Here is a 27,290-nt window from a genome sequence, read left to right as displayed (position 1 = left end):
GGGTCCGCCAGCAGAATGTGGATCGCTGGCACCAAAGCATGGAGTGGCTGATAAGCATCATGGAGCACCAAGTGGACTCGATCAAGGTGTTTGGAGCCATGCAAGTGGAGCACTACTGCGCCCGCTCACCCCCCCTGCAGCCCTTGTCCCAAAACTTTTTCCCTTGTGCTCCCATGTCACCTCCAACCCACTTTCCCCAACATCTGGGTTCTTATTGCCACCAGCTGCCTCCAACACCTGTAGCTTCACCACCCAGCCCTGAAAACTACGACCCTTACCCACTGCACTCAACTCCCATCCTGAAGTGCAGCACTCATTGCACAGCACTCCAAACAGGAAGGCTGAGTATGATAACAGGACATATGCAAATCTGTGATTGTACCGTTGCCCACCCCACTCCCTTGCCCTTTCTGTTTCCCAAGCAGTTGTTTCTTTTCAATAAATGGATTTTTTGCTTTGAAAACATTCTTTATTATTGCATAAAGTAAAAGATATCTTAGCCCAGGAAAGCAACGGGCGCTGCAAGTCCGTGCATCATACATAGCAAACACAGATTACTACTCACATTGGAACCACTGAACTTCACTCCCATGCAGGGCACCAGACACTACTGGTGGCTTTCAGCCTCAAATTGCTCCCTCAAGGCATCCCTAATCCTTGCAGCCCCACGGTGGGCTCCTCTAATAGCCCTGCTCTCTGGCTGTTCAAATTCAGCCTCCAGGTATTGAATCCCTGAGTTCCATTCCTGAGTGAATCTTTCACCCTTCCTTTCACAAATGTTATGGAGGGTCCAGCATGCGGATATAAGCGGGGGGATGCTGTTATCGGCCAGGTCCAGCTTCCCATACAGAGAGTGCTTTTAAATGGCCAAAGCACACTCCACAGTCATTCTGCACCGGCTCAGCCTGTTGTTGAACCGCTCCTTGCTGCTGTCAAGGCTTCTTGTGTAGGGTTTCATGAGCCACGGCGTTAACGGGTAAGCGGGGTCTCCAAGGATCACAATGGGCATTTCGACTTCCCCTACGGTGATCTTCTGGTCTGGGGGGAAAAAAGTCCCGGCTTGCAGCTTCCTGAACAGGCCAGTGTTCCGAAAGATGCGTGTGTCATGCACCTTTCCGGGCCAGCCTGTGTTAATGTCAATGAAACACCCACGGTGATCCACAAGCACCTGGAGAATCATAGAGAAATAGCCCTTCCGATTAACGTACTTGGAGACTAGGTGGGCTGGTGCCAGAATTGGAATATGCGTCCCATCTGTTGCCCCTCCGCAGTTAGGGAAACCCATTTGTGCAAAGCCAGCCACACGTCATGCACGTTACCCAGAGTCTCAGTTCTTCTGAGCAGGATGTGATTAATGGCCCTGCAAACTTGCATCAACATGATTCCAACGGTTGACTTCCCCACTCCAAACTGTTTAGCGACCAGTCTGGAGTTGCCAGCTTCCAGATTGCAATAGCCACCCACTTCTCCACCGTCAGAGCAGCTCTCAATCTCGTGTCCTTGTGCCGCAGGGTGGAGGTGAGGTCATCACACAGTCCCATGAAAGTGGCTTTACTCATCCAAAAGTTCTGCAAGTCTGGGATGATGAGGAATGGCTGCAGGACTATGTGATCCCATCACTCAGTGCTTGTTTCCCGAGCCCAAAAGCGCCATTCCACAGTGGTGAGCATGTCCGTGAATGCCACAAGCAATCTCATGTAGTATGCGTTACTCGAGTCGATATCATCGTTGGACTCCTCACCCTCACTCTTACTGTCACTTTGGATCTTAAGGAATAACTCAACTGCCAAATGTGACGAGCTGGTGAGACTTGTCCGCATATTGCTCAGCAGTTCGGGCTCCATTCCCACAGACCAAAAGGGAAGACAGAGTGCACACTATAAAAAAGTTGAAAGATGGCGCCAATTATGGATGGAAGCAGAGGGATTGCTGGGATGTGAACTGATGCATCATGGGGCATTGGGACAGGACACGGAATACCCGCTCCCCCACCTCCTTCCCACAAGCCACAGCGCCAGAATGGGAAGAGGTGCTCTGTGGGATAGCTGTCCACAATGCACTGCACCCAATGCCGATGCAAGTGCCGCAAATGTGGCCACGCCAGTGCGCTTGCAGCTGTCAATGTGGACAGACTGCAGCACTTTCCCTGCTGCGCTCTCCAAAGGCTGGTTTAACTCAAAGTGCTCTACATCGGCAAGTGTAGCCATGCCCTGAGGCAGCAAGGAGACGCAGTGCCCATGGCTCAAGGTCACCTGAATAACGAGACCCTAAGTCTGCAAGGATGCCAACCAGAGCTCTTCCACCACCAAACTAGCTGTATTTTTCAATAGTACATAGATCCCTGTGCGATTGTGATGCTTTTTTTGTGGAAAAAGCTAATGTACTCAATTATTTTTTTGCCTCTGTCTTCACGCACAAGGTCAGCTCCCAGATTGCTGCACTGGGCAGTACAGCATGGGGAGAAGGTGACCAGCCCTCTGTGGAGAAAGAAGTGGTTCGGGACTATTTAGAAAAACTGGACGTGCACAAGTCCATGGGGCCGGATGCGCTGCATCCGAGGGTGCTAAAGGAGTTGGCGGGTGAGATTGCAGAGCCATTAGCCATTATTTTTGAAAACTCATGGCGATCGGGGGAGGTCCCAGATGACTGGAAAAAGGCTAATGTAGTGCCCATCTTTAAAAAAGGGAAGAAGGAGGATCCGGGGAACTACAGGCCAGTCAGCCTCACCTCAGTCCCTGGAAAAATTATGGAGCAGGTCCTCAAGGAATCAATTATGAAACATTTAGAGGAGAGGAAAGTGATCAGGAACAGTCAGCATGGATTCACGAAGGGGAAGTCGTGCCTGACTAACCTAATTGCCTTCTATGATGAGATAACTGGCTCTGTGGATGAGGGGAAAGCAGTGGATGTGTTATTTCTTGACTTTGGCAAAGCTTTTGATACGGTCTCCCACAGTATTCTTGCCACCAAGTTAAAGAAGTATGGGCTGGATGAATGGACTGTAAGGTGGATAGAAAGCTGGCTAGATCGTCGGGCTCAACGGGTAGTGATCAATGGCTCCATGTCTAGTTGGCAGCCGGTTTCAAGTGGAGTGCCCCAAGGGTCGGTCCTGGGGCCGGTTTTGTTTAATATCTTTATTAATGATCTGGAGGATGGTGTGGACTGCACTCTCAGCAAGTTTGCAGATGACACTAAACTAGGAGGCGTGGTAGATACACTAGAGGGTAGGGATCGGATACAGAGGGACCTAGACAAATTAGAGGATTGGGCAGAAAAAAACCTGATGAGGTTCAACAAGGACAAGTGCAGAGTCCTGCACTTAGGACGGAAGAATCCCATGCACTGCTACAGACTAGGGACCGAATGGCTAGGTAGCAGTTCTGCTGAAAAGGACCTAGGGGTCACAGTGGACGAGAAGCTGGATATGAGTCAACAGTGTGCTCTTGTTGCCAAGAAGGCTAACGGCATTTTGGGCTATATAAGTAGGGGCATTGCCAGCAGATCGAGGAATGTGATCGTTCCCCTTTATTCGACATTGGTGAGGCCTCATCTGGAATACGGTGTCCAGTTTTGGGCCCCACACTACAAGAAGGATGTGGAAAAATTGGAAAGAGTCCAGCGGAGGGCAACAAAAATGATTAGGGGTCTGGAGCACATGACTTATGAGGAGAGGCTGAGAGAACTGGGATTGTTTAGTCTCCAGAAGAGAAGAATGAGGGGGGATTTGATAGCAGCCTTCAACTACCTGAAGGGGGGTTCCAAAGAGGATGGAGCTCGGCTGTTCTCAGTGGTGGCAGATGACAGAACAAGGAGCAATGGTCTCAAGTTGCGGTGGGGGAGGTCCAGGTTGGATATCAGGAAAAACTATTTCACTAGGAGGGTGGTGAAACACTGGAATGCGTTACCTAGGGAGGTGGTGGAGTCTCCTTCCTTGGAGGTTTTTAAGGCCCGGCTTGACAAAGCCCTGGCTGGGATGATTTAGCTGGGAATTGGTCCTGCTTTGAGCAGGGGGTTGGACTAGATGACCTCTTGAGGTCCCTTCCAACTCTGATATTCTATGATTCTATGATTCCTAGCACCTAACAGGACTGCAGCCCCTCGAGTAATCTAAAGAGCTCAGATGCGGGAATAGAGCTGCAGGGAAGCGCTAGAAGTGATGCACTGATGTGTGTCCAGAGCATTCTAGCCCAGGGTCGCTTAATCAGGGGAGCTATACAACTTCCTGGGAAGAGTCATTGTCTCTTTCCACTCTCACTGTCAGACTTGCATATCTTCTAGAATATAGCTAGAAACGCTGTTTCATACTCCCTCTGTAATGCGCTGCCGGCTATGTGTCCCCCATCGTGCTAGAAACACCAGCAGTTTCTAAACCAGCTCTTATTTTAGAGATCCTATTGAGTACACCTCCCCTCCCAGACTCCATGCCCTCCCTGCACCAGAGTGGGTGACACCAGGATGGATTTTTAAGGGGGCTGAATGAAAATAAAATGACTTTTTTTGGACCTGTCTGGCCAGCATGTCTGAGCTGTTCACCTCCTTGCTGGATGTAGGTCTTCTGTGTGGATAAGGGCTGGATCTCCAGTAGTCTGCCTCCTTGCACTGCTCTCCTCTCTTCAAATCCTTCTCTTTGATTCTAACCTCCTGTTTGCTACTCCGGCTGACTTCTAGGTTGTCTGAAGCTTGCTTGTGGTTTAATTTTATACCAGTGAAACTCCTGGCAGAGGTGACTTGGCCATGGACTTTACACACAGGAGCTTTCTGTCTTTGGTCTAGATGGCTGAGCTTTATGGGAGTCCTAGGAGTATTGGAGTGGGGAGCAGCCAGCAGCTCTCCCTTTGGGGACTGATGCCTGCATTGTCCCTGACAGCTGTGCATGGCTGGCTGAGAACTGCTGCTCTCCAGAAGTCATGCACCTGGAAAACTAAACAGTCATTACCCAGTCAGCGCTGTTGATCAAGTGAAATGCGCTTGGATGTGCAGTTACCTGCTGTCTAGTTAATGAGTAACTCAATGTGAAATACCTGGAGGAAGGGCATGCTTAGTCTGCTGCTGTTCAGAGAGCTAGCCTTCAGCTCTGTGCTTCCTTGCTGGGGTGGCTAGCTGTGGGTTTGTGCATGCAGGTTAGATACGATAGATCAGGATCCTTCACTGCTCTGAATATGGAGGCAGATTTCCTGGCTTTGGAACTCAGCTGGAGGCCAGAGCCAGAGAGCCCAGACCACCTATAGCACTTGGTACCTAGGTGTGGCCATTGCATAGTATCTGTCAGGACCCTGGTCACTGGATATTGGCTGGAGATCCTGCCCATCTTGAAAGCACTTGGCAACTGCTCTGTTGCTCCCATATCTGTCAAGGGGCTCAGACTTGTAGGGCTTGTCTCTGCTGTCTTGTTAATGCCTCTGGAGTTGGCCTAGCTCCAGTGAGAGCTCCAAAACACCACTGGAGCTGCACAGTGGTTGGAAGTATCAGAGGGGTAGCCGTGTTAGTCTGTAGCCACAAAAACAATGAGGAGTCTGGTGGCACCTTAAAGACTAACAGATTTATTTGGCAATAAGCTTTCGTGGATAAAAAACCCGCTGCATGCATCTGAAGAAGTGGGCTTTTACCCACGAAAGCTTATGCCTGAATAAATCTGTTAGTCTTTAAGGTGCCACCGGACTCCTCATTGTTACAGTCAGGGCCAGCGCAACCCACTAGGTAGGGTTACCATATTTAACAAACAAAAAAAGAGGACCCTCCACGGGGCCCTGGCCCCGCCCATTTCCCACCCCAGCCCCGCCCCAACCCCACCCCTTCCCCGCCCTAACTCTGCCCCCTCCTCCCTCCCACTCCCAGCCACGCGAAAAGGGCTGCCCAAGTGCTACCGGCTTCATGGTTTGCCGGGCAGCCCCCAGACCCTGCGCCCCCAGCCGGCGCTTCCGGGCTCCAGCTGCGCTGGGGGAGGGGAAGCGCCCAGCCGGGGGCGCAGGGTCTGGAGGCTGCCTGGCAAACCGTGAAGTCGGTAGCGCTACCGGCTTCGGGCAGCCCCCATACCTCCGGACCCTGCGCCGCCGGAGCCCAGGAGGGGAAGTGCCCGGCCGGCGGCTGGGGTCCGGAGGCAAGGGGGCTGCCTGAAGCCCATAGCACTCGGGCAGCTTGGCTCTTAAACAGAGCCAAAGAGTCAGGGAGGAGCAGAGCAGCCGCGGGAGGGGAAGTAGCTCAGCTGGGGGGAGGAATAGCTCAGTGGTTTGAGCATTGGCCTGCTAAACCCAGGGTTGTGAGTTCAATCCTTGAGGGGGCCATTTAGGGATCTGGGGCAAAAATCTGTCTGGGGCTTGGCCCTGCTTTGAGCAGGGGGTTGGACTAGATGACCTCCTGAGGTCCCTTCCAACCCTGATATTCTATGATTCTAAGTGCCCAGCCAGCATTTTCCCAGACATGTTCGGCTTTTTGGCAATTCCCCCCGAACGGGAGTTTGATTGCCGAAAAGCCGGACGTGTCCGGGAAAAACCAGACGTATGGTAACCCTACGTTAGGTGACCTGGGGGGGTGGCATTTCAGGGCGGCGCTCCTGGTTACAATGGTTGGATTACTGCAGAGTCTATTAGCATCACAGAACAGCTGAGTCCCCACTGCGTTACTAGCTCCAGTGTTGTCAGCACATGAGTGTCCACCTGGTCGGTCAGCTAACTCCAGGTTAAAGCACCGTTTAACTCATGCTAAAGGATTCCATGTGTGGACAGGAGTCAGGGTATGGGGCCATGCTTGTTATAGCTGAAGGTAATATTACAGCTGTAGCAGCGTAAGCTGAAGAGGTGATGTTTGGTCTTGATGCTTCTGGTGGGGGACAGCAATCGCAGTGGGGACTTTTAAGCAGACACAAATCTGCTGGGAAGTGACCATCCGCCATCCGATGGCAATGCCTTTGGGCTGAGGTGCGCAAGTGGCCTGGAGGTGATGCCCTCTAAATCCCATTGCCTACCCCAAGCCATCCTGTTCCCAGAGGCAAACAAGCATGTGCAGGTAGTGCTACAGCGAACGACCTGATTGAGGTGTGCCTACAGAGGAGGTGATGATTATTGTTTACCGAGGTGCTAAACATACAGCTGGTTGGATCCTTTATATGAAAAAAAGTGTAGCTATCAACAGTCATCTGCAGATCTGAGAGAGGCTTTCAACTAGCTCTGTAGTACCTGCAGACGCTCACGTAGGAGGTGTCTGCCTCCACGAGTGGTATAATGCAGATCGCCACTGTTCTCCGTACTCTCCCCATGCTTGATATTGAAAACTCCTGACACAGCCTGACCCCCACAATAGGTTTTCATCAGGGCTGAAGAACAGTGACTGTGACCTTGTTTCTCATAGCCACTATGGTGCAGGCAGGGCCATTCCTTGGTCTGCCCTCGCTCAGAGAAGCACTAGTACGTTCCTCCATACTTGGGAGTGCGTTGGATCCTGGACATTTAGCCGCAGAGGGTTTTCTGAACCCCTTTTTGAACTCTTTCCCACAAAAGAGACCTTTGCTGCTTGCCATGATGCAGAGATGAGGTGATGTGGCTGGTCACCTATCAGAGCTGGGAACCTCGCCTTGTTCCAGAGTTCCTGTGACCGAGAAGGGTGTTGGCTAGCAAAGAAGGATGTCCAACCTGCTGAAGTGTCCCATGTTAGTGAGCGCTCCGGTGAGATCTCCTTCTATTGGATGGATCCTTTGCACTAGCCCAATAACTATAGGGCTTGTGATCCGTGTATGCCCATGGGATAATCCAGAGTCTGTTGAGTTACAGTCTCTCACTGAGAAGAACACGGGAATAAAGGATGATGCATTATTACAGTCAGAGCTGGATGAATAATGCAACAAAATTACTTGAACGCTCATTCACATTTTCAAGCACAGTTGCTTTGGCTGTTTGCTTTCTACAGACACTGGGATGAACAAGTTCACTGGGAATGCTGCCTGAAATGCCAAATTTTCACCAGTTAGTGTAATTCAGTCAACAAACAAACATACCACAGACCAATCAAAACAACCCATAAGTTAAAGCACAGAGCAAAGACTTCACAAGCAGCCCGTGGGCAGAGATTGGCATAAAACAACTGGAATACCTCAAAAAAAAAAAAAAAAAAAAAACCTTTGGAACTTCAGATCTGTTCGTAGGCCTGGAGGGAAGCTGTGGATAGAGTCTCAGTGCTGCAAAGTGTGTGCATACACTAGTAAAACGTGTGTGTCTGAGAGCAGGGGTAGAGGACATGATAGCAATCCCTCTGCACCAGGGTGCACGATGGTTTGCACCATTGAGTCTGGTGCAGCTGTAGCACTGGAAGAAAAACATTTAGACTTTCCTTAGTGTGGGTGAAGCCAAGGAAGCTGACTATGAAGTCTGAGTTGGGGATCTTCCCAGAGCATAATATCCACCTTAGTCTGAGACTGGAAACTTGCAATGTGGGGTCATGGACTCATGGGACTGACAGAAGGGTGAGAATCTTGGACCTTACATTATTCGTATTCAGATAGCACACATGCTGCCTTGCAGAAGAGATGGGGAGGAGGTACAGGATGGGGCATTGAGCAGAGATTGCTGGTAGAGGAACATCTGTAGGGTTTCGATAGATGGGTAGACACCCTGCATGGGAAGACAAACTGCAGCCTCTCTCTCGCGGGGCTGAGGAATATGAATTCATGAAGTGGGCTAGGTGTTTCTCCTTTGACGTCTTGATAACTCGTGCTGTGATAGCGCTGCCAGACGGTACCATGGTGTAAACATGCCCTCTGTGCAGTACATGCGATAAAAGAGGCTGCTAATGCGTCTCTCTAACCTTGGCACACGTGTGCCCTTCCAGCACTCTTTAACTTGCTTTCTAATGGTACCTCTTGTGTTTAAAGTTTCTGCTCGTAAAAGGGATGTTTTACTGAATGTTTCTAAACCAGGGCTGAGGGGGTATTAAATTCCCACCACCCCCATCAAATCCAACATGCATATGGGTGTCATGCCACCCCTCCACTCTGCCCTCTCTTTCTGAGCAGGCAGGTGACCGTCAAACATCCTGTTTTCTGAGCATTGCTGAGAGCAGCAGCCTGTATGTTCCATCTCCAGCTAGCAGGAACAACACGGAGCATCTGAATCATGGGCAGCGGGTATCGCAGGCCAGGGGAGGCTGAGCCTTCCCAAACAGCCCTGCTTGGCCCTGCCCATCCTCCACCCCCAGAGCCTCTCCTGCTTCCTGCTAGTGCTCTTCACTCATGGCCGGCTTGTGGCCCAGGACTCCCAGGGCTGGGAGGTGCTGGGGGCCGCACTGCCTGCCTGGCGCTCCAGGGCTGTGCCACCCACCCAGTGCTCTGGGTCTGGGGGCACTGGGAGCTGCGCTGCCTGCCTGGCCAGCACTCCGGGCCTGGAGGTGCTGGGGTGGTGGGGCCGGCAGCTGCGGTTGGGGGGCTCTGGGTTACGGCGGGGAAGGGGAGCAGAAGGGGCAGGGCAGGGGCTAGTCTCCCTGAGCCGGCAGTTCATGCACCGCCCATGATCTGCATTTATAATACTTGGCCTTGGGGGGGGGGTTGTAATGTTGTCACAGGAGTTCAGGAGTGGTGGGCCCTCTAACTTAGGGGGGGGGTAGTGTACAGTGTTTGATAAGTGTCTTTTTCTCTTTAAATAGTGGCAGCGGAGCTAGTTCAGACTGGTGCCTGCCTGGTTTCCAGCCTGGGGGAAGGTGATTTACTGCAGCTGGGAGCAGGTGGGGAGGGGATTGGGAGTGTCCAGCATCCTGCTCCATGAATTGCCAAGTAGAACAAAAGCACAATTTGCACACTCTTCCCCCTCTCAACCCTTTCCGAAATTGTGAGCAAGAGTTTAGTTGGAGGCTTTCTTCCAAGTGGAAGCATTGGCTTCTGCAGTTAAATGTTTCTTGCTCCTAGCTATGCTTGGCTACAAAGAGGCCTTTCTGGCATTAATGCTTAATGGGTGGGGTGGGAACACTATCGTGTAGATTGTCTGTCAATGTTTACTTTAACCACCATGTCCTCTAACTGAGCTGGTGGGGTTTAAATAACAGGGCAACTCTCTGGCATCCTCTGTCAGTTTCTCTGGAGTAGTGCTCCCACCATTGGGCCAGTAGCAATGGTGGGAAACTTTAGGAGAAAGGACAGTGAATGTAGGAGGAATTAAATCCTTTAAGTTTAATCAGGTGCAAGGCCTCTCTGCCTTCTCCCTTGTGGAGAATCTTGTAATGGATCTATTCTAGAGCATGACAAAGGTAATGTTTGTTAAACTAATCATGCCTCCACTAGGTCTGTACTAGGAGCTGGACTTTCTCCTTTCATAAATTTATTATATAAACCAATGGAAGAAAGAGGAAGTTGATAGTAATGAATATAAATTTAAAAGCTAGGAATTGTAGACTATTGATAAGGGAAGCAAAGGGACACAAGGAGAAATCTATTGCCTGCAGAGTTAAGGATAATGCGGAGGTTTTTCAAGTATATTTAAGAACAAAAATAATCCTAACAATGGTATTGGTATATTACTAGATGGAAATGGAGGAATTATCAATAATACAGAGAAGGGAGCAATGTTCAATAAATATTTCTATTTTGTATTTGGGAAATAAACAGATGATGTCATACTATATGCTAATACTCTCCATTCCACTAGTATCTCAGGAGGATGTTAAACAGCAGCTACTAAGGCTAGACACTTTTAAATCAGCAGACACAGAAAACTTGCATCCAGGAGTTTTGAAAGAGCTAGCTGAGGAGCTCACTAGACCATTGATATTCATTTTCCCCCCTCTCCCTCTCCCCAAAAACTCTTGAAAACTGGGAATTTCCAAAAGAGTGGAAGAAAACTATTGTGCTAATATTTAAAAAGGATAAACAGGATTACCAGAGTAATTATAGGCCTGTCAGTCTGACACCAATCCCAGACAACATAATGGAGCAACTGATATGGGACTTGATGAATCAAGATTTAAAGGAGGGTAATATAATTAATGCCAATCAACATAAATAGATTAAAAGCTGGTGAACTGAGAGGTCTCAAAATGTAACTTTAAACAAGGAAGAACAGGAGTACTTGTGGCACCTTAGAGACTAACAAATTTGTTAGTCTCTAAGGTGCCACAAGTACTCCTGTTCTTCTTTTTGCGGATACAGACTAACACGGCTGTTACTCTGAAACTTTAAACAAGGAGTCATCATCAAAGAGGTGTGTTTCTAGTGAGGTCCTGCGGGGATCAGTTCTCAGCCCTATACTGTTAAAGCTAATTAATAAAAGTTGTTAATCTTCACTGATAAAGTTTGCAGATGACCCCAAAATTGGGGGAGTGGTAAATAATGAAAAGGACAAATCACTGAGAGAGAGCGATCTAGATTGCTTGGTAAACTGGGTACAAGCAAACAATATGCATGTTAATGCTGCTAAATGTAAACGTATACATCTAGGAATGAAGAATGTAGGCCATACATTCAGGATGTGGGGGACTCTATCCTGGGAAGCAGTGACTCTGAAAAAGATTTGGGGGGTCATGGTGGATGATCAGCTGAACATGAACTTCCAGTGTGATACTGTGGCCAAAAGCACTAATACAATCCTGGGATACATACCCAGGGGAATGTTGAGTAGGAGTAAAGAGGTTATTTTAGCTCTGTATTTGGCATAGGTGAAACCACTGCTGAATACTGCATCCAGTTGTGGTGTCTACCATTGAGGAAGGATGTTGATAAATTGGAGAGGGTCCAGAGAAGAGCCACCAGAACGATTAAAGGGTTAGAAAACCTGCATGATAGCAGTAGACTCAAATAATTCAATCTATTTAGCTTAACAAAGAGAAGGTTATAAGGGGTGACTTAATTATAGTCCTATTAATACCTACCCAGGGAACAAATATTTAATAATGGGGTCTTCAGTCTAGCAGAGAAAGGTATAATGTGTCCAATGGCTGGAAGCTGAAGCAAATTCAGACTGAAAATAAAGAAGTAATTTGTAACAGTGAGAGTAATTAACCATTGGCACAATCTACCAAGGGTCATGGTGGATTGTCCATTGCTGACCATTTTTAAATCAAGATGGGATGTTTTCTAGAAGCTCTGCTCTAAGAATTACTTTGGGGCATTTCTCTGGCCTGTGCTATAGAATCATAGAATATCAGAGTTGGAAGGGACCTCAAGAGGTCATCTAGTCCAACCCCCTGCTCAAAGCAGGACCAATTCCCAGCTAAATCATCCCAGCCAGGGCTTTGTCAAGCCGGGCCTTAAAAACCTCCAAGGAAGGAGACTCCACCACCTCCCTAGGTAACGCATTCCAGTGTTTCACCACCCTCCTAGTGAAATAGTTTTTCCTGATATCCAACCTGGACCTCCCCCACTGCAACTTGAGACCATTGCTCCTTGTTCTGTCATCTGCCACCACTGAGAACAGCCGAGCTCCATCCTCTTTGGAACCCCCCTTCAAGTAGTTGAAGGCTACTATCAAATCCCCCCCTCATTCTTCTCTTCTGGAGACTAAACAATCCCAGTTCTCTCTGCCTCTCCTCATAAGTCATGTGCTCCAGACCCCTAATCATTTTTGTTGCCCTCCGCTGGACTCTTTCCAATTTTTCCACATCCTTCTTGTAGTGTGGGGCCCAAAACTGGACACCGTATTCCAGATGAGGCCTCACCAATGTCGAATAAAGGGGAACGATCACGTTCCTCGATCAGCTGGCAATGCCCCTACTTATACAGCCCAAAATGCCGTTAGCCTTCTTGGCAACAAGAGCACACTGTTGACTCATATCCAGCTTCTCGTCCACTGTGACCCCTAGGTCCTTTTCTGCAGAACTGCTACCTAGCCATTCGGTCCCTAGTCTGTAGCAGTGCATAGGATTCTTCCGTCCTAAGTGCAGGACTCTGCACTTGTCCTTGTTGAACCTCATCAGGTTTTTTTCGGCTCAATCCTCTAATTTGTCTAGGTCCCTCTGTATCCGATCCCTACCCTCTAGTGTATCTACCACGCCTCCTAGTTTAGTGTCATCTGCAAACTTGCTGAGAGTGCAGTCAACACCATCCTCCAGATCATTAATAAAGATATTAAACAAAACCGGCCCCAGGACCGACCCTTGGGGCACTCCGCTTGAAACCGGCTGCCAACTAGACATGGAGCCATTGATCACTACCTGTTGAGCCCGACGATCTAGCCAGCTTTCTATCCACCTTACAGTCCATTCATCCAGCCCGTACTTCTTTAACTTGGCGGCAAGAATACTGTGGGAGACTGTATCAAAAGCTTTGCTAAAGTCAAGGAATAACACATCCACTGCTTTCCCCTCATCCACAGAGTCAGTTATGTCCTCATAGAAGGCAATTAGGTTAGTCAGGCACGACTTCCCCTTGGTGAATCCATGCTGACTGTTCCTGATCACTTTCCTCTCCTCTAAATGTTTCATCATTGATTCCTTGAGGACCTGCTCCATGATTTTTCCAGGGACTGAGGCTATACAGGAGGTCAGATGAGATTATCATGGTTGTCCCTTCTGGCCTTGGAATCTATGAATCAATGAAAGTGCTATACACCAAGAAGGCAAGGAGACCGTTAGAATACAGTTGCCAGGCTGTCCTGCTGAGTGGGACAGGTTATACCCTCTGTATACTGACAACCTAGAGCAAGTCAACAGCTCTGCTGCTTTTTGTTCGTTAATCTGATGACCATGAGCTTTGGATGCTGTCAAACAGATGAGGTATGTACACAAGCGGGAGGAGGATGAAACTAACTGAGAGGGCAGGGAGTGAAATGCAACCGACAATTAAGGGACATGGAGGCACTATAGGGCAATCCTTTCGCTGGCCTTCACTGCTGAATGCAAGGTCATGCCATGTGCATTGCTGTTATCGACCGGTTTTCTTGCATGTGGTAACATTGCACTGGAATTAGATTCCTCAAAAGACAGCATCTCTGGTCTGCAAGGGCAGCACTAGAGGCGTCTTGGCCTCATGTGCCTGGTCTGTGAGGCCGCTGCCTACCACTGCGTTATCGAATTCCGACAGCAGGATCTTCAAGTTCATCACAACAACCTCTACCCTTCTCCTAATGTGTTAAGTAATTCTGGCAAAGTTAATTATACTTCACTGTTCTACCCAGCATAAATAAATATGGTCAGCAAGCTGTGGAAACCGTGCATTGGATAACCTCTTGCCTTGCACATTCTTGCTGGCAATGTTGACTCTTTGGTTCCAGGTACCACTGTGCCTTTGTTGCCTTGTTTTGTCACAACGGTGCTAGGTGGAGCTCTGGTCCCCGTACCTCCTGCACTCCAATAGGGTTGCAGGCATGTTATATGAGGCAAGATTGGGAGAATAGCAGACATGTCCGCTCTGGTGTTGTTTTTGACACACGTAGGTTGGCATAGTAAATACCTGCACATGTTCTGTTGAACTGCTGTCATGCCCATCTGTTAGTTTTGTGGCAGAAGCTCATGCTCATGAAAGCACTGGCTCTAGGCAAGCACAGGAAAAGCTTTTGATGTAGATAGCTGTTAGGGGCTTCTCAAGGATTCTGACAACTATGTCCAGTGGCCTGATTTATTTTTGGATCTGACTTGTTTCCCAAGTTGGGACTCAACTCATGTCTCTGTGGGGTGAAGGCTACTCTGCTGCCCTACATCTACATTCACTCCCGCATCCACTTTCCTTCCCCCCGGGGCTTTGGAGCTGTGCTCCACTCCAGCTCCAGGCAAAAACCTGCTGCTCTGCGCTCCACCTCCTGTCTCTGCTCCAAAGCTCTGCTTCCCCCTCACCTCCAGGCCCGTATACATGAGGAGGATTCTTCCTTGGAGACATCTGGGTGGGTTTTCTGACTGTAAAACTTGCTCCGAAGCTCTTGCTAAAGCTCTTCTGCTAAGGTGTAGTTAGTTGCAAACAAATTGTGTGTGTGTGTGTAATAATGTAAAATAACTCTGAATTTCTTGTGTGGGTATAATATAAATATAAAATTTAAGATTATGCTTCAAATACTTTGCAACGTATGGAGTGGGGAGGAGTTCTACCTCAAACGTCTCTGCCTTACTACTGTCTGTGCACCTTTTGTATTGGGTAAAGCCAAATCCTGCATTTTGGCAGGGGGGTTAGACTAGATGACCCTTGCGGTCTTTTCTAACCCTATGATTCTATGATTTTAAGTCTTTGACAAGCATCGCAGTTAGTTGGTACCCATACACCATTCTCCAGGTAGGCGGCTTGGCCGTGAATCTTGTACACGTTGCAAAGCAGACCGTTCTTAAGGGCCTTAGTCTGTGGCCATTACACAGTGATTTATGTAACAGGGTCTGTCTGGGGTTATACAGCACGTCCTTGGTCCCTCTGGAAGTCTGGCCAGCAGGGTCTGTGAGTGATTATGGATGGCTTTCCTGTTTGTATTGGAAGATGCCTAGCTCACTCTTGGATGATGATAAAATCCCAATTGGTGCATTCTTCCACTCTTGGGTGTGAGAGGTGCTAGAGGGTTTCTCTTCACCCCCTCCCCTGGTTCTTGTCATGCAGACAGAAAGCAGAAGACCAGAAGTCCGAAGTGCAGGCAATGCCATGTTTATTGGGGTAAGCTTCCAGCAAGCATATTCATAGCTTTACTCGCTGCAGAGTCTGTTTCAGTGTTTCTTTCCCAACTCTGATGCCGCAGAGCGTTTCCCCTGTGTCCCACCTCCCAGCTATGACACCGCAAGGCCTTGCCTGTGTCCCACCTCCCCATTCCCACCTCCTCCTCCTTAGCAGGCCCAAATAGACCTGCAGGGCACGCCCCTAGTTACTCCTCTTAGAACTTATGGTCCCGTTTTGTTTTGGAGGGTTGTGAGTCTGGGGTCTTCGTTCCACCTTTTTTGTATTTTATCGGAGGAGTGAGGTGGTGGTCTGGCCAAGGCCAGGCTTTTCTTTGGCTTTTAGTGTTTCTGATGCCTCCCCCCATCCCCTTGCCCCTCCTAATTGGTTGCTTGACCTTGGCTTGAGAAAGGAGCCAAGTAGCTTTAGTGTATGCTCCCACCATACCCTGTAACACTTTAGCTCTATACCTTATCTCTTCCCATTGTACTAAAAGCCCCATCTGGTTGTGAAGAATGCAACACAGTGTCTTTGTTTTATACACATATTAATAAAAATATAAAAGTATCAAAAGTCAAACCCAAAATTCTATTTCATACTAACAAGGGGTCAAAACGGGGAATGGGGCAGAGGCTAGCGTTGCTCTCGCCAACGGGAAGTGAACTGGCTGTGGTCTGTGGCCGTGCTGACGGTACTTAGATGAGTAAATCAGCCATAGTGCAGTGGTAGGTGTATGAGGCTAACTGTGTTGAAAGTGTCTGGATTTGATTGCTGATGGCTGTCTGTCTGGAGCTATTAATTTCCGTACAGTCCAATTCTTGCCCCCGGTGTTAACCTTAATGCTGGATTTCCCATTTTTCCTATGCTTGTGTGTAAACCTCTTTGAAGCACACGTGGCTTAAACGAATCAATAAACAAGAGATTTCGCTTTCCTGACTGTAACCCCCTAGTCTGGTTCTTCATTAGCTAGAAGTAGGTGACCTGACCTTACTTCCAGTTTACTTGGCTATTTGGAGCTATGGGTTTCCAGCTGCTTTTCATAGTGGTTCTCCTTATTTGCTCATCGTCTCTGCTTACGTGACCCCCTGTTGTCCATAGCAGCTCCTCAACCTTCCGCTTCTGCTGTTGTGATGCCTGTCAGGAGTGTTGTACTTCTGAAACCAAAGGTGTAGAAATGTCTGTCTGCAGATGGGGTGGGGGTGCTGCTGCTTGAAAGGTGTCCTCAGGGTAGTCACGTGGTATCTAGCTTGCAATGCTGAGAGTGAACTGATGGCCTAGTTAGTAGAAATTAAAGTTGGCTGGGATTAAATGCTGTTCCATCAGAAAATACTGATTTAGTTGAAACCAAAAATTTTGTGGGAATGGGTGGGTTTCAACAAACTTCCTATTTCAAAAGCTCATTGCAGGGAGAGTTCCGAAATTGTTGAAACATCCCATTTTGATGTTTTCTAAATGAAAAATTCAGTTAGGTTTCAATATTAAGTTGTTTTGGACTGAACTGATGGTAAAGACAAAAGTCAAAATTGAAACACAAAATTTAATTTACCTGATCCAAAAATTGTTTGGATTGTGGGGGTGTGAAAATTGAGGATGGCTTTTTTTTTTTTTTTTTTTTTTTTTAAAACTCTTTATCCCAGTCTTGGGCTGGAATTTTTTTTTCCGAATCTGATGTTTGCAGGACAAGGAAACGGTTTCCCAAGCTGGTTTAGTAGAAGTGTTTTTTCTCTGGAAAATACAATTGCACATGTCAAGATTTTTAAAAAGTGGAAAATGATGCTCACTGGTGCTCTGATAATGGTGTGCCAAGATCAGGGTTTAATCTGTGAGGTCTTGTTCTACACATGACTATTCCACATGGAGAGGTCATGGCTAAGATTTTTCAAAAGTGACACTAGTGATTTTTGACAGGTTTCAGAGTAGCAGCCGTGTTAGTCTGTATCCGCAAAAAGAACAGGAGTACTTGTGGCACCTTAGAGACTAACACATTTATTAGAGCATAAACTTTCATGGACTACAGTCCACTTCTTCGGATGCATATAGAATGGAACATATGCATCCGAAGAAGTGGGCTGCAGCCCACGAAAGCTTATGCTCTAATAAATTTGTTAGTCTCTAAGGTGCCACAAGTACTCCTTTTTTAGTGATTTTTGGTGGGCCAACATTTGAGAAGCCTTAATGGGATTTATTTTCAGAAAATACAGAGCACCCACACTCTGAAGATTGGGAAAACCTCTTTAAGGTTTCTCAAGTTAGGTGCCCAAAATCTCTGCCCACGTGAATGCGGCTGCAGGAAAAAGTGCCATCAGAACTCAATGACTTCTGTGTAAAGCCTGTATGTATGTATGCATGTATGTATGCATGTATGTAACTTACATGATTGTGAGGGGTTAGGGGTGTTTTGCCATTTGTCATGTACCAAAGAACAAAGATTCTAGACTTCTTTGACAGCATAAAACTAGTGCTTCCCTGATACAAACAAAATCTGCTGTGAGAACTTAGTAAAAATCCTGACTAACCACTTAATATGTGGGTTAGCCATACACCTCAGGGTTTATTGTTGACAGACTAAATTCATGTGATCTCTTGTGGATTTAATCATTTCTTGTTCTTGTCTCTAGAGCCTTCTTGAGACAGAGAAACCAGTAAATTCCACAGCTCGGACAACAAACCATAGGATGGATCCTAGGTGTAAAACAGTAGATCCAGATAAGGTAAGGAGCTGGTTGTATAGTATTTGCAGAAGCATGTTGGCTTCTCAAACACCGTTACTTTGCCTAAGCAACACCTCATCCAAAACACTATAAAACCAAACCTCCCCTCCCTCCCTCCCTCTTGCTCTGGAGCAGAGCTCAGACTCCGATCTGCCCTTGGCCATCTCCCGTGTGGAGGGACAGCTACATGGGAACAGACTTCACGTTTGGAGTGGAGGTGTGTCCAGAGTTGCTCTGACGCATGGAACTGTCCACTGCCTAGGTCAGTGGCTCTCAACCTTTCCAGACTACTGTACCCCTTTCAGGAGTCTGATTTGTCTTGCGTACCCCCAAGTTACACCTCACTTAAAAACTACTTGCTTACAAAATCAGACCTAAACATACAAAAGTGTCGTAGCACACTAGTACTGACAAATTGCTTATTCCCATTTTACCATATAATTCTAAAATAACTATTGTACTTACATTTCAGTGTATAGTCTATATAACAGTATAAATAAGTCATTGTCTGTATGAAATTTTAGTTTGTACTGACTTTGCTAGTGCTTTTTATGTAGCCTGTTGTAAAACCAGGCAAATATCCAGATGAGTTGATGTACCCAGCTGGATGACCTCTGCGTATCCCCAGGGGTACACGTACCCCTGGTGGAGAACAATTGCCTGAGGTCATACGTGTTAGGCAACGCAGGCTCATTTGCATCACGTTGAACGCCCACCATAGTCATTATGGAACTTACCAGATCAGCTCAACCCTCAGGCATTAAGCACCACACCCTGGCAAACCCCTGCTCCCTGTGAAGGCCACTCCTTGCAGCACTATCGGATAAGGCAATAACAATAAAAAGGAAGGGCTGAAGAGTGGTGAAGTGAATGATGATTCCAGTCCCCTCCTCCGTGGTCTTGCACAGTCACTCCTGGCCTTATCGGCGTTTCATAGCTGTTCCAACACTGTCCTCCTTCAGCATGTACATAAAGAGAGTCAAAGTGCAATCTGACTGCTCTAAACTGAAAAGTGATTTAAAAACAACTCCTTTGCTCCGAGATGAAGGTGCTGAATTTATTCATAGGTGCTCCACTCTGCAAACTTGAGGCTCTGTGAAAATGAGGGTCACTAGCGTAAGGGTGTGAAATAGAACAGTGCTTTTCTGGAGAACATGCCCATGCCCATGCCCAGGAGATCAAAGGTAGATAGGCAGGGCCGGCTCCAGGCACCAGCCCACCAAGCATGTGCTTGGGAACGGCGCCTGGAGGGGGGCAGCGCGGCGGGGCCCCGGACAGGCTCTCCGCCCTCCTCCCGGCGCTCTGGCCGCCCGGGAGAGCAGAGAGCCCCGGCTGGGCTCGGTGCCCTCCCCTGCCGCGCTGATTGGGGATGGGGATGGGGAGGGGGCGGCGGGTGGCTTTTTTGCCTAGGGCGGCAAAAAAGCCAGAGCCGGCCCTGTAGGTAGGGCTTTGCCTCCCTTGCCCCAAACGGTGTGGAAATGAAAAGCGAAGGTTCCCCTTAATACTCAAAGCTGTGTCCGCATCCAATGAGAGTGACCTGGTGTGGAGGGCGGTGTCTAGATATGTTAAATTCTGGGTAATCTACCTTGGCAGTTTGGCCACAAATCCAGCTGGGGAGATACAGGTACCATTTTGTATTGTACAGCCATGATTGGGCAGGCGCACACTTCTAACCAGAGAAATCAATATGACTGTCCAGCATTTAAGACCCTTGCAGATGCAGGGAGTCTCACTAGAGTGTGATTAAACTGGCTGCATAATAACTTGTCAAACATACTTAGGTGTTTGGGCAAGGTGCCCGCTGTGGTTGAGTGGGAGGACAGGGCATGCGTAGGGTGTAGTCCTTTCGGCAGTTGGCTAAAGGGGTGTGTGTGTGTGTGTGTGTTTACTCATACAAACTGCTTGGTGTTTGAAACTCAGCCTCTAGTTCTTCTCTCCGTGTCCAAGAGAACTAAAAATAGACCACAAAGAAATGGTATAACTGGCTTGAAAAAGTGTGCCAAGCCTTACAGAGCTGTGCTATATCAATGCAGAGTTGTTGTCTTGTGGTGTGAAGCCATGCAGTCCTGCAGTCAGTGCAGGTACTCTCGGGGAGCAGGCAGTAGGCACTTCATAACGAGCGGTGCCGCAGTGCAATGCATTGTTAGCTAGGTTACTGGACCCTATCCCTTCCTGAGCTATAAGCCCTGGAAATGGATTTCTCCAGTGGCTCGGGAAGTCTGACTGCTCCAACTTTACAGAAAGGTTGGCAGTAAACAAGAAGCTGATACTGCTCTTGTTTGGAAGAGAACTGGCTGGATGACCCAAAAGCTCCTTTCCAGCACTCCCAGCTAAGAAACTCTTGGCTGCATCCTCCACCATAGGACGCAAGGGTTGTCCTAGGCAGGATCCTGCTACACAGACATCTCTCCAAAGCAGGCTCTCCCAGTGTGTCTGGAGCCAAAAGGGGTGAAAGGCTGATATGAGCCCACAGCCTGACATCCGAGATGCTGCTGCCCCAGATAGCTAGTGAGGTGTTCAGGCTCCTTAATGGATAAAGCCCCATTGTCCACACTCCCTTGTAGACTGGTAGCTGTGTTTTTAATGTGTCTGCGGGTATCCAGAATTGCACATATCCCAGTGAGTCCTCTCTAAACCAATATCTCTTTGCGCCCCCTGCAGAGAGCCGGGAGGCACCTGAGGCCTGGAAAATCGCATATTAACTGTTAGTGTAACTCCAGAATCCTGCCCGACCTGCCTCGTTTGTCTCCCCCCTTTACAAGGAGATGCTTGCTCTCCTCCTTTGAGCCTCCCTCACCATTCCAGACTCCAGTTCCCTGTCGTGTGGCCAGTCTCTTTCTCCTGCTCAGCCTGCCAACACGCAATGGTCTGTTTCCAGGTAGACACACGCCCTCACCATAACCAGGTCTGGGCAAGTAAATTTTGCTCGATATGCAGGTTACATCGTTCCGCGTCCCCTCATGACATATGGCTGTGAAGTGTCCTTATTAACAGAGCTGGGGGAGGACAGGGTTGTATCTCCGCCCTCACACAAACAGTTTGACCTCACTAGCTGTTAGAGCTCTGAACTGAGAGGGTAACGCAGCTTCCTGGAATGACTCCTTTGCAGCGATGAAGCAGATACGCTGTGAGGCAGGGTTATATACCTGACCGTGGTGGGAGACTCTAGAGGCCTGCAAGTGATTTGGATAGGAAGTGTTGGAAGTGCAAAGTCCAATCACGGTGTCTGGCTGTGTTTAAAAGCCAGCTGGGAGTGAATGACTGTGGAGAGGAAATTCCCCTTGCCAGGGAAGGACAGTGGTAAATGAGCAGTGTTCCCTTCTGCCACTTACGCTCGGGCCACAAGCATGGCTGGGAGTGACACTGCAAACATGGAGCTGGCTCTGATTTGCCCGAAGCAGCCAGACTTAAAGCAGCTGATGTGAATTGGCCCTAGTCTGTGGCTACTGCTGGGGCCCATCCTGCGGGCAGAGCTAGCAGCCTTCCCTATACCCACCCTGGGCCCATTCTCTACATGGGATGCAATTCATCCTCTCCTCTTCTGTGCCATTTCTGGCATAGCTCTGTACAACTTCTGACAACTCCTCCCCACCTTTCCCTAGGGAACTTCAGTCTGGAACACACTGCTGGCTGGGCCAGCTCTCTCCTTCCCTGGGACCTTCGGGGGAGAGGAGGGAATGGCTGAGGGGAAGCACTTAACCCACCCACACTGCCTGAAGCAAAGCAGCCTGAACAGTGTTAGAAATGTGGCTGAACCAGATTGCGGTTGCAAAGTGATTCTGGGGAGGAGCGGATGAGACAGTTAAACACTTCCTGCTGTAGTCACTGCTTTAAGCCCCAAGGAAACGTTGTTGGTCTGGAAGATGAAATGCCTGGGCATCTTAGCACTACCTGTCGCTCTGGAGAGTCCCCCCTCCCCAGTCTCCCCACCTCCCGGGAGTGGGGAGACTGCAGGGAGCAGCCAGGATGGGACAGAAAGGAGCGGGCCCAGCTCTTGTATTTCATGAATGAAGTCATCTACGTTAGGGGGAAGGGTTTGATGACTTTTTGTTCTTAAAAGTTTTAAGTGTGAAAGATTATAAATGATGAAACCTCCCTTACCTAAATAAGGGCAGTATCGGCCAGGTGTGATCACGTCATGTATTAGCTGAGTTCTAATGTTCTGCCCAGTCTGGCCTGTTCTCCCCTGGGTCGGAGTGCCAGGGCCCTGACTGTGTAGACTGGTGTGCTGGCTGCTTTGCTGGTGATTGGTCCCTTCTGGCCTTGGAATCTTTGTGATGATCTACCCTGATCTCCTGTATAGCACAGGCCAGAGACCCACCCCAAAGTCATTCCTAGTGCAGAGCTGGTAGAAAAACCTCCCATCTTGATTTAACAATTGTCAGTGATGAGAATCCACCATGACCCCCTGGTAAATTGTTCCAGTGGCTAATTGCTCTCCCTTAAAAATGTACACCTTGTTTCCAGTCTGAATTTGTCTAGCTTCCACTGCCAGCCATTGGATCCTGGGGCGGGGGGGAAATCAAAGCTCCGAGGGTTGAGCCTCACAGCCCAGCTCCACAGCTTGTTCAGAGAAAGCAACCCACAGCTGGCCCAAACATGCCACTCACCATGTCCCACTGCTTCCAAGCACGGAGTCTGCAGCTTCTCCCTCAAACTCCACTGTTAGCTGCCTTTGGTCATGGCTCCAGAAGGAAATGGTTCCATGGAAACCACTCTCTGGGGTGTGAACTTCCACAGCCTGATAAGAACAGAAACCACCTAAATATTGGGCTCGAGTGACTGGCCAGCCTCTGTCTCACTGCAGGCAAGGGAATGAGTGCATGACTGGAACTGCCTACTGCAATTGCATGACAGACGGCCTTGAGCAGAGACTGCTTTTGGCTGTAGTCGTAGGAAGTCCCCTGCAAGCTTCCCTGGCTCCCAGTATTCCAGCGGCTTGTATAATGGCAATAACACTTCCCTGTCTCTATTGGAAAGAGAGGAAGTGAGGCCTGCAAAGTTCTGGAAGGCAGGGCTTGTGCTGCCAGAGGCTGGGGACAAAGCTGTCTCATGCTGAGGGCAGGTGCTGGCGAAGTGCCTCATAACCCTGGGCGGCAGGTGAAGGAGGAGGCTAGCCTCTGGCCTCTTCCCCCCCCTCTGCCCAAGGCCCCCGCCCCGTCTGCCCCCCTGCCCTGCTGGAGCCCAGAACGAACAGCAAGCAGGAGGAGGACTGGGGATGGATTGTGAACGGTGCCACATCAGGCTGTTTGGGGAGGCACAGACATCCCCAGTCTACAATACCCGCCACCTATGTTCACAACCCAGGGTGCCCCTGGGGAGTGGCACAGGCAGGCACTGTTATGAGCTGGTACGTGACACTACAGTCCATCAGATAAGCCAAATGACTCATAATATGGCCTGGATGCCGTGTTGTCATAGCGACACTCTGATTTCCTTGGGCAATGCGGAGCCAAGCAGCTGTGCCGGAGTGGTATCAGTCCTGAGCATGGGAGGGATAAAGGAGGAAATGATTTTTATCTCCCTAGATTGACTCGCCTTTCACACTGTCAGTACCATGGGACATGGTCAGCAGCCAGGCGGCTTCATTAACCAGTTCTCTTCAGCAGGCAGAAACGGATGCTGCCGGCTCAACTCTCCCTCTCTGAGAGCCCCAAAGTTACCTCTACTCCACACACGCTTGGTGGGGCCTCTTTTACTGACAACCAGTGTCTCTCAGAAACGGAGCCTGTCACCCACACTGAGAGGAACTAATCCCATGGCACTTGCTTCTGGCATGTGTAACTTTTTTTGTGTGCCCTTCAGTTTGGGCGATGCAGTTATAGCTACAGCTGGTGGAACAAACCCTGTCCCTTCAGCAAACGTTCTAGGAACTCTTCGCAATTGTTAGTCAAGGAACTACAAACTCTAGTGAATGCTGAAAGCTCCTTCTCCTTGGGTAGGGTGACCAGATGTCCCGATTTTATAGGGACAGTCCCAATTTTTGGGTCTTTTTCTTATATAGGCTCCTATTTTCCCCCCCCCGCCCCCCACTGTCCTGATTTTTACTTGCTGTCTGGTCACCCTATCCTTGGGGTCCCTGAAGGCCAATCTAATGGGCACTAGAAGAGGTTCTTTCAAGTTGTGCTGGCTGCTGACTGCTTTAGTGTCTCTAAAATGGAACGTCTCAGGCTGCTGTTGGCACCTTTGCTGTCAGTTTGTTTCCTTGCCCTGTCAGGATTCGGACGCCTGGAAACGTGCTCCGGCATATAATGATCCAACAGCTTCACCTTGAGCCTGTGGAAAGCGCCTGAGGCCTTGCTGTGTTTGCACACGAGCACCACAGGTTATCTGGCTCACCCTGTGTTTGTGGGAGATAGGCTTAGCATCTTGGTTGGCTTCATTGATGTGCAGTGGGCCTCCACCACCTGGCACCATAAAGCCACTTGTGCTTCCTTGCCCTGACCCAAATACCACAAAGGATAATAGCATTGGCTAAGGTGTGAAACTGCTGCTGGCTTTGGGTGGGACCATGTGCTACTGGGCTGCCATCTAGAAACACCCTGAAGCTGTGAGATGAATTAGTCCCACAGAAATGACTGCGAGCTTACGCTGCCTATGGGCAGCTCAGGGTGACACAGGCATATCCCTCCAGCCTAGCCAGACATATGAATCGTGTCTGTGCACAAGGACATTGCTCTGGGCATGCTGCACGCACTTTCTGTGTCAGTGGAGCAGGATGTGGAGGGGCCACTGTGCCCCCATGGGAGGGACTGGATGGAAGGATTCATTTGGACAGCCCTGGAACCCTATGTGGAGAGCTGCCAGATGTGCTATGAGCTAAGCTGTGCCTGCAGCGTGTATGTGCCAGGCTTCCCAGCTCCTTGAGCTGGAAAAGGAGGCTCCGTTGTCAGAGCCACTGGCCCTTGCTGAGGCTGCTGCTCGGGAAGCAAACCTCCAAACTTGACTTGCAGCATCTCTGGGCACATCTATAGTGCAACCCCTCCCTGCCCCCCCAGCTCAGCCAGTCTGAGCCCAGGTCAGCTGCTGCGGGCTCCCACTACGGCTCTAAAAATAGCAGTGTAGCCCTTCTCGCTCGGGCTCTGAAACCCAGCAAGGGGGTGGGACTTAGAGCCAAAGTGGGAACAGCTCTGCTGCTATTTCTAGCCCCATAGCATGAGCCCCAGGCAGACGACCTGGGATCTGAGACTCACTGCGACTACTGTGGTTTATTTTTTTTGGTGTTTTTTTTATTTTTTGCCATGTAGACATGCCCTTTGACAGCACAGATTGTATCTCTGCAACCCTGCTGGGTGTTCCAAGGCAGAGCTCTTCAATCTGGATGTGAAGGGGCACTTCCTCGGCTGTGCCCAGGCAGGCAGGGGCTGGATGGGCAGCCCCATGGGCCACCTGCCATCGTGAAGCAGCTGCAGTCTTGTTTATCAGATCTCCTGGAATTCCAATTGCTGGTCTGTATTTGTGCCCAGGGCACGAAGATGCCTCTCTCTGCAGAGGGTCTGGACTGCTTCAAGGGCCGAGGAGTTTCCTTGCCATCTCAGGCTGCTCTGACCATGCCACGTGGACAGAGTTTCTCAAACGCAGTGTGAGATTTTTCTGCCCTAAAGTGTTTCCTTCGCTGCCTCTCAGGGCGGTGGTAGTGCACTCCCAGGGCTGCCTGCATGACTCCACCATGGCTGTTACACACCATAATCTCCACCCACTGATTAAAAAATCACTACTCCCCTTTCTGCCTGTTGTCCCCGCTGTGCTCCATTCCTCACCCACTGGAGCTCACGCTCCAGCAGTCAGTTCAGTAACTGTTCGTCTATAGTCACCAGTTGGTGTAATACCTCCCTAACAGATCCCTCGCCTGCTCTTGGTAAGCACCAGATATCTTTGAGAAGGGGGAATGAAGGCATTGAAGAGTAAGCTGCTGTCGTGTGCGGCAGCCTGGAATAGCTGGTCCACCCCATTCCCGCGTGTCTCCTGCTCACTTCCAGTGCAGCACTAGGACGGCATGATGGACAGCGGGAGGCGGCAGGTGCTGTGGTGTAGTCTCTGAGCGAATGCACAGCAGAGCTTGCTTAGGAGAGCGATGTCAAAGTGACACTGTCAGGTGGCTGAGCCATAAACCAGGATGTAATTGTTCCTGTGAAATCTGGGCAGTGCAGAGGATTGTGGTGTGTGGTACCTCCTGGCACAAAGAACCAGCCAGGGAATCTGAGCAGCCCCAGTGATCTAGCCACAATACCTTGGTCTCTTGTACTCGCTGCCTGTGATAAAGCAAGGGTGGGGACGTTTGTAAGTGCTCTGCCTCCACTGACTTCAGGGAGAGCAACATCAGGCCAGCACTGAGCACTTTTTAATCATCCCTACCCTAAATTGTCTTCCCTGTCCCACACCCAGCTGCCAGACCTCCTGTTCCACTAGCGACTCCTGCAGTGAAGTTCTTAATTGTCTGTAAGCCAGGGGTCACAGCACTGATCGGGGGGGGGGGGGGTGGGTGTCACTTTCATATTCGATTTTAAAAGCTGCCACAGAACCTTCATCCTGCTGCACAAATCCCCAGGGGCTGCAGAGGGCTTTGCTGCATAACTTAGGGGGGCAGCTTGCCACAGGGACCTGTCTATCTGATCACAGTGCGAGGGAGGGCGTGTGTCTCTCACAGTGCAGGTAAACAGTGTCTTACAAAAAACTCTCTGGATGCTTCCATGCTTTTAATGCTAGAAAAAAAAATCTGGCCCATAGAGCAGCTCAATAAATAACATGAGTGTTAAACTGAGCAGCACTCAGCATTTCCGATTCTGAGAGTTGATTCTAATTCTGTTCTGCCATTGTTTAGCCAGTGGTACGATCTCTCTCCTGCACCCTCCGGGCTTACAACACCCCTAGCCTTTTCTCTAAGGGAGAGGTCCTTTCTTACCCACCTGGCTCTAATAGATTCAGCTCAGTCTATGATGGACATACGATGTTATCATTTTTAGTTTTTGCATAACCTGTCAGCTCCCCGGCCTGGAGAAGTGTCCTAGCTCATACTAATGTAGCAATCTTAACCTTGAGTCTGGGTA

At 49.2% G+C, this 27,290-nt stretch overlaps 1 protein-coding gene across 1 annotated transcript in view; it reads left to right on the top strand.

The window, feature by feature from the left end:
• FA2H (fatty acid 2-hydroxylase) overlaps positions 1–27,290 on the top strand; it is a 73,433-nt gene that overhangs the window by 25,872 nt on the left and 20,271 nt on the right. Inside the window, exon 2 of the mRNA XM_054049370.1 lies at positions 18,151–18,243. Coding sequence (XP_053905345.1) covers positions 18,151–18,243 — 93 coding nt within the window. The remainder of the gene's footprint in view (positions 1–18,150; positions 18,244–27,290) is intronic.

The sequence above is a fragment of the Malaclemys terrapin genome, chromosome 14 (genome assembly GCF_027887155.1).
Source record: "Malaclemys terrapin pileata isolate rMalTer1 chromosome 14, rMalTer1.hap1, whole genome shotgun sequence".
Classification (NCBI taxonomy): domain Eukaryota; kingdom Metazoa; phylum Chordata; order Testudines; family Emydidae; genus Malaclemys; species Malaclemys terrapin.
This window is presented reverse-complemented; position numbering and strand designations above follow the sequence as displayed.